Source organism: Megalops cyprinoides, chromosome 5 (genome assembly GCF_013368585.1).
Source record: "Megalops cyprinoides isolate fMegCyp1 chromosome 5, fMegCyp1.pri, whole genome shotgun sequence".
Taxonomy (NCBI): domain Eukaryota; kingdom Metazoa; phylum Chordata; class Actinopteri; order Elopiformes; family Megalopidae; genus Megalops; species Megalops cyprinoides.
This window is the reverse complement of record NC_050587.1, coordinates 25,584,629-25,597,500: the sequence shown is the minus strand read 5'-3', so window position 1 is coordinate 25,597,500 and position 12,872 is coordinate 25,584,629. Positions and strand designations below refer to the sequence as shown.

Here is a 12,872-nt window from a genome sequence, read left to right as displayed (position 1 = left end):
AAGTGTCACTATGCAGTGTGTGTAGGTGCCTTTGTGCAGTGTGTGTGCAGTGTGTGTGTGTGGGCACTCACGTCCAAGATTGGCCCGTTGCAGTAGTGGCAGCGTGGGGAGAACAGGTTGTGGTAGTCCTTCTCACAGAAGGGCTGCCCGTCGCGCTCAAAGAAGTTACGGGACCCTATCTCCTCCTGGCAGTGGGTGCACACAAAGTGCTCCGGATGCCAGGTGCGCCCCATCGCAGTCACCACCTGGGGGGAGAGAGGGTGGGGCAGACAGAGAGGGAAACAGAGGTTTCCATGATTTTAAAGTGTGACTGAAATGTTTTCACAGTAAATCCTGTTCTTGCACCTTCCACATGCAGATGTGCAGAGAGGGGCAGGGGACCATTTAACGCACAGCAGAAAGACCGGCTAAGAGCTAGAGCTGGGTTTCACTGCTGTTGAAACATTCACCCAAACATTTCAGTGTTGACTGAACCGAAAAGTTAAGATGCCACTGTTATAAATCAGAGGTTAGTCTGCGGGAGTGAGAATCGACCTTGTTCCTGTTAGTTTAGTCTCGAGATGAACCCGAGTCCCAAGCAAAAGCAAACCAAGCAGGAACACTTTGTGATGTGGCTGCGGTTTTTATTTGACCAGAAGAAATTTACATTGTTATGAAAATGTCATATGCTGCCTCTCACAGACTGTTACTGAAGGGAGCACAGAGAAACTCTTTAGAATGTTGGATACAGGCAAACCTAGCGAGCAGTGCGTCACAAAAGAACAGGAGCAACTCTTCTAGTTCCAAGAAAACTTAAGAGTCATCTATTCAACACAGGTACATCGTAACTTTTTGAACATAAAAAAGCACTCTGGTAAAGTGACATTTATTAGAGCAAATGCATGTGTGTGACTTACTTAGGCTCATAAGTGCTGTTGGAGGGGGGTTGAGGATGGGAGAGGGGGTTCAGGAGTGGGGATTGGGGTGAGAAGGAGGTTATGATGGAAGGGGGTTCAGAAAGCAGGACAGGACTCTCACCTGTCCAACAATGGGCTTCCTGCAGGCTCCACACACCCCCTTGGCCACTGTCTGCACCCCCAGCCTGTTGAGGTCAGACTGCAGGCTGCCCAGCATGGAGTCTAGTTTGTTTCCCTGATTGGAGGGACCTGGTGGGGGTGCTGCAGCCTTCCCCTGGGACATGATCTGGGTAGGCACAAAGTCAGAGGTCAGGGGTGGGCACACACGGTGAAACCCGGTTTTGACAGATAAACACACACATGCAGGCACACGCACACACATTCCTTATTTTGAAAGACACATATTCCTGCAGTAGAACGCTGGCATCCAATTTTCTTGCTCACATTCACCCCCACCCCCCCAAGTCAGTGCCATCAGCGAAGAGGAATGCCTTCATAATCACAGGAACACGACGCGACCCAACATGCCCACCCCACCCAAAAGCAGCCATCAAACCAAGTTTGATCCAGAAACTGTCTGCAAAAAAGCCTCAAGTGTGGCATAAGCATATACCTTCACCAGCAGGGTGTTACTAACAGCACTATAATTCATTGGGTGAGCTGTCCAAATCATATCATGGTCAGTAATTTCATGGAGAATATGTGGAGCATTGATTCAAACAAACAAATACACAAAAAAAACCTAACGCTCACTCTACACTTGCAGCCACACAATCTTCGCACCAAAGACTGTAACACAGTGGAGAACCAACTTCAGCAGAACAGACAGACAGGCAGAGAGGCAGGCACAGAAAGGAAGAGAGCGAGAGGGATGGAGAGGCAGATGCAGGTCCATGCCTTCATTGGAGGAAAGAGGGGGTCGTAGTCAGTCTGACAGCCGACAGAAAACAGGACCTTGGGGGGAGGTCGTGGGGCAGGCTGGATGGGCGGGGCATACTTCATGGGCGGGGCTGACTGCATGGGCACAAAGGGTGGAATGGGCTGGACTTGGTGAGGGCGTGGCATGGGCTGGGCAGTGGGGATTGGACGGCGAGGTTCCACAGGCTGGGGGAGTTGTGGGGAGGGATTTTTTGGGGGGCGTGGGGGCTGGCAGTCCAGTTTGGGAGTGGGAAGTGGCTGGGCTACAGGGAGAGGTTTGGGAGGCTGAGGTGGGGGCTCAGTAGGAGGAGAGGCAGGTGGGGGTGGGGGCAGAGGCAGAGGAGGGGGGTACTCTCTGACAGGAGCCAACTTTTTGGGCTTCTCTACAGGAGGTGGCTGTCGGGGGGCTGGGGGGGACTGGGATGGTGGAGGGGCCTTCTTCGGGGGGACAGGCAACTCTGGAGGAGGGATGATCTAGAATAGAGAGAGAGAGAAGGAGGGAGGAAAAGAGTTGGAGGGAATCAGAGGAGACAGGAAATCAGAAGAGAATGAGTATCAATGGTCTCTGAACCACATGCCATCTTCAGGACTAAAATAAAATGTCATGAAAGCATTTGATCTAGAGTCGGCAAGAGATGGTTTCTGCCATGATGCCTGAAGCCCTCTATCACACCCCTGTACCTTTTCCACAGGGGCGGGGGGGTCGGGTGGGGGAGCAGCTGGGGCGGGGGGCTGTTTGGGGGGCTCCTCGCGCACACGCACGCGCTGGGGGTTGGACATGGCGATCACGCCCTCGGCCAGCCAGTCATCGAGCGGTTTGCGCTGTGGCTCCACGCGGCTGATTCCCAGTTTGCCCTGCAGCTCCTCGATCAGGCGGTCCTGCGAGTTGCTCTTGTGGAAGATGATCGGCCCCATCTTGCGGCGCGGGCGCCGGTCGCGGTACATCGGGTGGACGTTGTCCGTCTCCTTGGTGCGTCTGATCACAGACTTCAGCTGGTGGGGGTGGGAGAGAGGTGAGATCCCCCCCCAGGGTCCTCATGGACATCCAAACACTGAGCACCATGCTTAGGCTCAGTACATTTCAATCCATTCTGTTCCAATCCATTCTTATCCAATCCATTTCATTCCAATCCAGATTAATCCTCCCCATTTTAATCCAATACATCTCATACCAAAATAATTCAATCCAATCCCAGTCCAGACAAGGCTGATGCAGATCAAATGTGCTCCGCAGATCTTCTCAGGTCCAAACATTCCACTCTACATGACACAACATCACCCATATTCAAACACTGCAGTCATCATGCAGAACAGACATCCCATCCTGGGTGTGTGTTGTTGTTCACATAATTTGTGTGCAAAAGAGTGAGTGAGAGCATGATGCTGTTCACACAACTTAGGTGGATACACTTCTGTTCTCTTGTGCTTGAAGTCACTTTGGACAAGAGCATGCTAAATGCATGTAATGTAGCACAATGTAACTGAGTGTGAGAGACAGGGCATGAAAGTGTGTGTGTTTACGTGTGTGTGTGTGCTAGCACTGTTAGCCAAGAGCATGACAGACGGATGCACTCCATGCTGTAATCGCTCCTTACAAAGTGGCACCCCGCCCACCATTCTCCTACCATTGTGGCACAATCCTCACTATTTAGGGTGCAGCTGGATTAGTCCAATGAAATGAATGGGGCCCGGGGCTACCATAGCAGGTTCGCTTTGAAAAGTGGGTGGTAAATCAAAAGTTAGACCTGGTGGTCACAAGTCATGCAGCCAATCAATCAAATAAACCATTAAAATCCAGTCAGTCTTTGTCCACAGTAATACGTCATTATATCCAGGATAGTACGGACTCCACAAATGTGTTCCTTTCAGCAGGGGAAAAAACCATCATGGGCATCTTCAGATTTGCCTGGATGGATCCTTGTCTTCGGTACATCAGGAGCACACCCCCTGGTGGGGGGTCAGGCAGCGTGCAGTCTGGACATTCCCCCTGGAGCTTCGTTCTCAGAACCACATGCACAACACCAGGCTGTAGCACACAATTCCACTTCTCCCAGACACACATCCCGCAGACTTTGCTGTGATGCACGTTCCCAGATACCACCTCATTAGACAGAAATTCAGTCCGATCAAATCTCTCCATGCAACAACAAGTAGGGTTAGGCCAGGCGTAACACTGGAAACACAGTTCAGACATGACATTGCAGCTCGTCCACGCAAGACAAGTGCTACCCTCCCAAAATATGAGCAAGGTTCTACGATGTAATAACTCTGCCCTGCACAGGTGCAGACAGTTAGCTGTAATGCTGAACAGCACCTATCATTTAAGATTATAGAAGTGTTAATTAAGTTCTGCATGTGCTGATTATGTGTCTGCTGAGCTTAATACATTCAGAAATATGACAAAATAACTACTAGATCGCAGGACAAACCCTGTGGACACTATTGGCAGAACCATCTGGACTTAAGGCTGTACATGGCAGGGTCCAACACCACACGCTTCACAGACTGATGAAGCATGATGCTCATAACCAAAGGGTTGCCAGTTCAAATCCTGGGCAAGGCACTGCCACAGTCACCTAATCTGCATTCTAATACACATCTCCAGTTGTAAGAATGGATCGTGTGTGAATACTGTGAGCTGGCTGTGTTGTCTTAGATACAGGCAAATAAATTACAGTAACCCTGAGTCTCTCAGCTTAACTGGGGCAAGTGTGTTCCAGGGGCATGGTGTGCAGATTGGGGTAGGGGCGGCTGGCTCGCCTACATGGCCGGAGGCCGACATCCTCTCCTGGGTGGGGTGCAGGTACAGGGGAAGGTCAAGCGAGAGTTCGGGGGAGCCCGGGCAGGAGGGCGGGGTCGGGGAGTCATCAATCCAGCTGGATGACTCAGTCAGAGGGGTCACTGTCTCCTCCCGGCTGTCCTCTCCTCCCAGCTCCTCCTCCGCTCTGATGTCATGCCCCCTGCTCACCACCAGGGGGACATCCCTCATCGGCCGGACGGAGCTCATGGCCAGCAGGTCATCCAGGGCACTTTCCAGTGAGGGCTCAGAACACGCCTCCTGTCCGCATGCTTCCAGGGCAGAGCCGGGCGATTCTGGATCAGCCTCTGACTGGTGGGCAGGTTTAGATTCGAGGGGTGGAGTATGGGCAGAATCATCATGGGGAGGTAGAGAACCAGGGAGAGCTGTGATAGACAGAGCCGGGAGACTAGGGGCCACTGCGACAGAAACAGGTGGAGCACTTGGGCCGGCAGAGGGTGATGGCGGATTCGGGGATGCAGAGGGAGACGGGGGATTGGGGGCAGGAGGCGGAGCATCAGGGACTGGATTTGAGCAGGGGGTGGAGGGTTCAGGAGAGGCGGTGACGGCATCAGCCGGGGCTGGGGAGGGACTGCCAGCGTTTGGAGGTGTAGGGGACGTGCTGGTTGGGTCTGCAGGGGCGTGGACGGTGACCTCAGCTTGGGTGAGGGTGATGTGGGACTCAGTGTGGGAGCTGAGCACAACGGTGGACGATTTGGAGTCTTCCCCTGCAGAGACCAGCACCACAGATTCCTGCTGGAAGGATGACACAACAACACTAGAGGATGAGGGTGGGGCAGCAGGCGATGGGGCAGGGGCGCTGGGTGTCACAGCCCTGCTCACATCTCCTCCCTCTTCATCGATAAGCAGGGGCTCCAGGCTGATCGGGGTACAGGGAGGAGGAGAATCACAGGAAACCTGAGGGTCAGTGGGCGGGGCCACAGATGCGGTTGTTGACGAGTCCGTGGCAGACGGAACAGCTACAGAATCAATGAACTCTCCACACTGGTCCTCTTCCTGTTTGGACAGGGGCTCAGATTCTGCTTCCTGATTAGGCAGGAGCTCAGAGGCTGCTGCCTTATTGGTTGGTGGCTCAGAGTCTCTGCCCTGATTGGACAGGGGTTCAGAGTCTTCTTCCTTATTGGATCTGGGCTCTGCTTCCTGACTGGATGGGGCCTCAGTGCTTGAATCACAATTGGACTGGGGTTCAGGGTTTATTTCCTGGTTGGGCTGGGATTCAGGGTCTGTTTCCTGATTTGAAGGGGGCTCAGGGTCTGCTTCCTGAATGGACAGGGTCCCAGATTCTGCTTCTTGATTGGATGCGGGATTAGGGTCTGCTTGCTGATTGGATAGGGGCTCAGGGTCTTCTTTCTGATTGGAGAGGGGCTTCGAGTCTGCTTCCTGATTTGACTGGGGCTCAGATACCATTTCCTGATTCGACTGAGGCTCAGAGTCAGCTTCCTGACTGGACGGTGGCTCAGAGTCAGCTTCCTGATTGGACAGGGGCTCAAAGTGAATGGATGCCAGAGAGCTGGACTGGAGGGAGCAAGTGGGGACAAAGAGGGGAAAAGAAGAGAAATAAAGGAACATATTAGAAAGAAAGATGAGAGTTGTTTCTGAGATGAGGAAAGAAAGAGTGATAGAAAGAGGAGAAGAGAAGCAAGGGGAGGGGAAATTGCCAAACAGGAAAATATTTTCGAAACTGAGCATCACAACACAGTGCTCCAGTTTCACCACAATATGCTGTAAGTACACATTGAGGATACGCATGGGAACCTTTCAGCCTAATGATCTCTCACATTCCTTTATGCACATGTAACAGGCTTTAACTAATAACTAATAAATTCTACTGTGAACATATTTTTAAGTTACACCACATGTTCTCAGAGGAATATTAAATTGAAAGATGAGAGCAAGCCAAACAACTGATCAACTTCAAAAACAAATTGGCACAAATACAAAGATAACACTAAGTGCTCTACTACAATAAAAGTCCCACTGCTAGCATTTATTTTTACACAGAATGTGCCATTTAGAATTTCAATGTCTAACATGAGCACCTGCCGCTGCACCAATACAAACACAACGTCACACCAGAGGCCACAGAAGAGTGATAGGATTATTACTGTGGTCACCCCAGGGGTTTCCAAACCTTCCCATGAACTTTGACCCCACAGACAGCTGAAGATGGAACACCCTCTGGGCTAAACCGCCTTTCTGTGTGTTTTAAGGTAGGGCCACGCTAGCTTTGTAGCTAGTGCAAAGGTATACACTGTTTTAGCTCAGAGGGGGTCTTCACCTTATTGCTTTGTTTCACACCCTACATGAGGGGGCTCTGACTGAAAAACAATGACTTCTATTGCAACTGAAATATGCAGTATGCAGTGGAATGAGTTGGGCCTACTATACATGCTGTGGCTTTTGAACAAGTGAACTCTTGAGAAGGAAGCCGGTACCAGTGGGCTGCTGTGGAACTGGTGGAGTCAGGGATGACACACCACATGAGTTATGAAATAGGGGAGTTGTAGTATGTGTCACTACCTGAGGACTCCTGAGCCATGCAGCACAGCCCAGTGAATCATGTAAATGCTGAACACAGACAAACTTGTCACAGCCCAGTAAAATCCTCCCCTCCTCGCCTTCGATCACCGCTGGCATCGTCTTACGTCTTTCTTTTTTCACTTTCATTTTTCCATGGCTCTTGGCACATTATGGCACTGAATGGTTGTTCTCATTGGCTGCCAGAACATTATTGTACCAAGTGGTTATTTTTAACTGGCTGCTGGTACGTTACTGAATGGTTATTTTTCATTGGCTATTGGCATGTCACATTACCAGCTATTTATTTTTCATTGCCTGTCAGTACATTGTTATTGAAGTTATTTTTCATTGGCTGTTGGCAGGCTCATGAAAACTGAAAAGCACTCCCACAAAAAGCTCTAATCAGGGCTGAAACCATAACGTACATACAAGGCTTTAACTACAGGATACTGAGACTTTGTCCATATTGTAAATGATAAACCACAGAGGCCTCCAAATGCAACCCAGTCACTCTAATTCCAGCTATGACTGGAACAGGACAGTAGCCATTGGGAAGGAATGATCGCTGAACATAATGGCATAAAACTCACCACCTTTGGGTCCACACTGCAAACACATACATATGTACCCTTGCATGTAGGTATGCATCACGTCTAAATACGCACAATCCTCCGGCCACTGTCACCACACCCACACCCTGCCTCATCACCACACTCACACATACCTCATTATCACACCCACAATCTGCCTCATCACCGCACTTAATCTACCTTCAGACAGGCAGAAGTGGTGTTTGAGCTATGAGCGTGCTGGAGCCAGAAACAGCAGGGCTGAGGGTTCTATAGCCAGGAAACCACTCGCTCCAGCATGCTGTCTGCCCTAACATTGATATTTCAGAATACCAGTAACAGTATACCTCTGAGGCACATTTCTCACACCCCCTGTATCCCCCTCTCTCTTTCTGCCTCCCTCTCTCCCTCTCCACACCTTGAAGTCAGACAGGGAGGCCATGAGCTCATCCAGTTCTCGTGTGGCAGAGGAGGCTGAGATTCGGGCCTGCTGCTGGCTGGGTGTTTCCTCCTGCCCGTCCGTCAACTCACCAGGGATCACCGAGGGGGCAGGGCTGGAAAAATACACACGCGCACACACACTCAGTCAGACTACACCCATCAAAGACTGCTGATGACTCAAGTCTGACAGGCACCTATCAAAAGGCAACTGAAACACCAGTCAGAAGCTACTAAGAGAAAGATGAATCACAGGCCATGACTGCTGTCCCATGGCAAGTATTAACAGTCTCTCACAAATTTCCTACCAGGCTGTTAGGAAAAGTAATGCTTACAGTCTCTGAATAGAGTTTCTCAGAAGCTCTAACTTTAGTGTGTCATTTTCGTCACCAAACTCAGTTGTTAATCTGCTGTTGCTGAATGTTCCTGGATGCCTGGATGCTTCTTTACTGACAGGTTTAAAGATTTTCTTGTCTAGCCCTACAAGGTTTATCACAGGATGCAGTGGTGCGTTCTGGGTGAGGATCTTACGTGGGATTGGGCACAGAGCTCTCCAACTCGTCCAATAGGCTTTCCACACTGGGCCGCACGTCCTCAATGCCACGGCCGCCACTGCGGTTGGCCTTCTCCTTGGGGGCAGGGGGAGCCTTGGCTGTAGCAGAGACGCCATTCTCCTGAACATAGTGAGTGGTACTGCTAGATGGCGGAGGTGGGGCCGTCTCTTTTTTTTTTGGGGGGGGGGGGGGGGGGGGGTCACAGGAGAAGGCAAGTTAGACACATGTACCTCAAATCAGTCACATCATCCGAAAAGACTTTCCTACACACCTGAATTAAACCTGACCAAACAACCATGGCACCCTGCTGCCAACAACCACCATCAACATCCTCATCACCACCACCGCTTAATGACCACAGTCTAGTCTGGTACTTTAGTGGAAAGGATATGACATCACTCTTCTGTTCAGGTGCATGTCAGTACAGTAACCCAGGAAAGCAGAAACTCTGACCACTGCCCTGTGTAAACCTCCCATCAGGATCCCGGCACTCAAGAGCAGAGTAAAGGCGTGAAGCCTTTCAGAATTAGAGAGTGTGAGGACACCTCCTCCCTCTGACGCACCTGTCCTCTTCCTAAAGATAGCTCAGGTGGTCAGGTGTTTGGTTTTTAACCTTCTTTAGGTACACCAACATGACAGCAACTGCTATGCTTGAAAAAAGATCACGCAACTCATCTAATACTGTAGGTTTTTTAAATCTCCCTGTCTTTACACTGGATATTTAGATATTTGTTGAATATTGCTGAGGATGGCTTCATGTTGCTTTTTCAATACTTGTACAATACATGATACATTTTATCGATGTATCGTGATTATTTGCAACAGCAAGACTCCTGAGCATTTTCAAAGCCAGGAGATCACTCCAGAGCAGTTTAAGAGGAGCTTTTCACATGCTGAAGAGGAAATTGTGGTTGGGATTTCAGAGGCGTACCCTCAGTGGCGAATGAGGGCGTGCTGTGCTGAACGGAGCTGAGCTCCAGCAGCAGGCGGTCCAGCTCCGACAGGTTACTGCCCAGAGACGAGCTCATCGCTGCGGGGTCTGCAGCGTCAGCTTTCAGCTTCACTGGAAAACTGGTGGGAGCATGAGAGAGAGGGAGGCATTGGCTAACGCGCACACACAGATACACAGACATAGCCAGTCACACACACACACACACAGATGGAACCACACAATCTCACACAACCACACAGAGATCATCACACACACAATCACGGACAAACAGATACACACAGTAATATACACACACCACCGGGCACATACAGTGAGAAACACACACACACTAGCTCACACAGACACACAGACTTCTTTTGTCACTGCAGTGAATACCAGCGTCACCTGCATAGGATTACATTGATTAGGGCCCTTGAGTAAGCTACAGCAGTTCAGTGCGGAGAGGGGGCGGAGCCGCCTCAGACTGTGGAGTCTGCAGCGTGGAGTCAGCTGTGGCGTACCTGTACACGTGTTCCTCCTCTGTCTGCGACAGCGGGGGACTGCTACTGTCCCGGGACCACGAACTCCTCTGGAAGGGGTTTGGGGAGGGGCGGGTACAGGGCGTTAGCGCATTCAATCAGTTCATATCATATTACTGTCATTGCCAATATGACCATCAATCATCACTATCATCATCACAATCACAACTAGGGTTGGGTACCACTTTGGCACCGGTTCCTATACGACCGGTATCTACCAGACGGAATCGCAATGCACATTTCGGTCCCTCATTTCAGTGCCACTTAAATACCTGAGCCTAGGGCTGGGCGGTATAGCCGTCGTGATACATCGAATAGCGCGAATGAGCGCGTCAACAACCCTCTCCCTTGTGTGACTACCATCCTTTGTCCTTACTGTCCCAGAACCTTCCGGGGCACGCATCGGCCTCATCAGCCATCTCCGCAGCCATCGATTGTCAACCCCCGGATGACTAAGTGGTCTTCATCACTTGTGATGGACGAACAACTATAAGTATTTTTAACACAATAGCAGCTATCCCCGGAATGTGGCGTTAGGTTTCTTCCCGTATTTTTTTCCCTTTAGTCATACCTGATGCTGAGCACACCTCCAGTTTTCCGAGGCCATGTGAAATGCTTCTGGGGGAAAACACGCCACTCGTGTCTATTCAATGCTGATATCATAGCAACAGCACTATGCTGCTTCCATGTGGTAGATAGAAACACATGGCTACAAAGATAATGAGTGAAAACATATGCTAATAATGCTAACATTTGTTACGTGTTTTGTATTTATATTTACATATTTAAGTATACTTTAGACAGTTAATATATTGTTCAATTTCAAGTTCAAACTTGCCTTACCAATAAAAAAGCCGTTCTTTAATGTCGTTGACCGTCATTTTGTGCTTTTTTTTTTTAAGCATCGGTTCAGGTACCGTTGAAACACCGGTATCGTTTTGAAAGTATCGCTTTAGCAACGGTATCGGAAAACACCCAGACGATACCCAACCCTAATCACAACACTCACCACCATCATGATTTGCAATGACATTTTAACTTAGTAGACACTCACATCCTGAGCGACTCACATATCTTACAGCTTTTACGCATTATCCATTTATGCATCTGAGAATATACTGAGGTTCCGCCTAACTATTTTAGTAATATCACACTGTCACCACTGTCATCAGCACCATCACCATCTTCACAAACATCCTCGGACGTACTTGTGGGGAGGGGTGATAGGAGTCTGCGGGTTCGAGCACTGTTCCGTTCAAGGCCTCAGCAGAGGGTGGCGGGGGCACTGGGGGCGGGATTAAAACATCTTGGGGGGCGTGTCCTGAGGGGTAAGAGTAGGGCGTTTCTTCAGACAGGAACACCGGTCGCTTCGAGATGTGGGAAGTCGTGGACTCCAGGTCTGCCAGCAAGGCGTCTGCAATAGCCAGAATAAAAGGATTTACTAGACCTTAGACTAAGCATGTTTCTGTCCCATAATCCTGCTGCCTCACAAGTTAAAAACAACTAAGTACAAAACAGACATTTCTGGACAGTAATGTAGACCTAAACAGTGTCCACAGACAGACACACTAGGTCAGACTCCGCTTTACCTTACTTCTCCACACAGAAAATATGGTCTTATATTTGTACATGACCATCATCAGCCCGCATCCTGACGCCCAAAATATACACAACCCTACATGTGCATGCGCACAGATAGGCAGTCAGCTCATGTAGGCAAGAGCTCTTCCAGATCATTCTGAAACCCAAACATTTTAGCAGTTCTCATGTCAATTATTGTTCACATTTCTACCCTCTGGCAAGAGGTACAGAAGTGTGAAATGCAGAACATCCAGACTAAGGAACAGCTTCTATCCAACAGCCATCAGACTCTTGAATGGGTCAAACAAATACACACCTCCCCGGCCTAGCCCATGCATACATTCACACATACACACCCACACCGCAACCAACTGTGCAATGGAATGGAACTGACATTGCATCAACATTGCACATCCTACACTGCACTGATGTCCTTTTTGCACATTTAATGTATATATCCTTTATTTATTTTTTCTTACACTCTCGGACCTTTTTTATATATTTTCTTTCTTAAATTCTTGTGTTTTCTTGTGTTTTACTCTTAACGGCATTCATAAGTGGAAGGCAAAGGAAGAATTCCATTGTACAGGGAACTTGTTTCTTTACTGTGCATATGACAATAAACTTTGAACTTTGAACTTTATAACAGTTACCCGATATTGCATAAAATGAACTCAAAATAATAGGCAAAGACTGAAGGAGCTCCTGCTGGCCCCATTGTGCCCATAGCAACACACATTTACGCTCTCAAAAAGAAACTGTGGATCATCTACAAACCCATTCTAGTCTTAAAACCTTTCACCTCACCTGTACTGCTCCATACCGTATGCAGGACATAAATCTCCACAGGTTACATTTCTGTTATACAAACTGCACATGAAGGCATGCAAGCTTGCGTGCGGTCAGTACATCAACTCTGTAAACCTCTCTGTGCATAGAATTAAGGAAGTCGGCACTCTTAGAGTTAAATGTGAACCACACCTGTTTCAAACAAGCTTGTAATTCAGTGCGTTTCCACATCGACTGTGCAGTCTCGAGTCAAGTCTCCACTACCTCTAATACTGGAACAGAGTCACTGTTTGAGTTAGAGATGTGCATTTAGATTAGT

General features: G+C 49.2%; 1 protein-coding gene across 1 annotated transcript in view; it reads right to left on the bottom strand.

Moving 5' to 3' along the window:
* Positions 1–12,872, bottom strand: part of LOC118777792 (paxillin-like) — a 36,417-nt gene that overhangs the window by 5,196 nt on the left and 18,349 nt on the right. The window contains exons 2-8 of the mRNA XM_036528953.1: positions 11,392–11,597; positions 10,166–10,233; positions 9,645–9,784; positions 8,691–8,880; positions 8,140–8,275; positions 1,018–1,182; positions 72–245 (exon numbers count right to left, since the gene is read on the bottom strand). Coding sequence (XP_036384846.1) covers positions 72–245; positions 1,018–1,182; positions 8,140–8,275; positions 8,691–8,880; positions 9,645–9,784; positions 10,166–10,233; positions 11,392–11,597 — 1,079 coding nt within the window. The remainder of the gene's footprint in view (positions 1–71; positions 246–1,017; positions 1,183–8,139; positions 8,276–8,690; positions 8,881–9,644; positions 9,785–10,165; positions 10,234–11,391; positions 11,598–12,872) is intronic.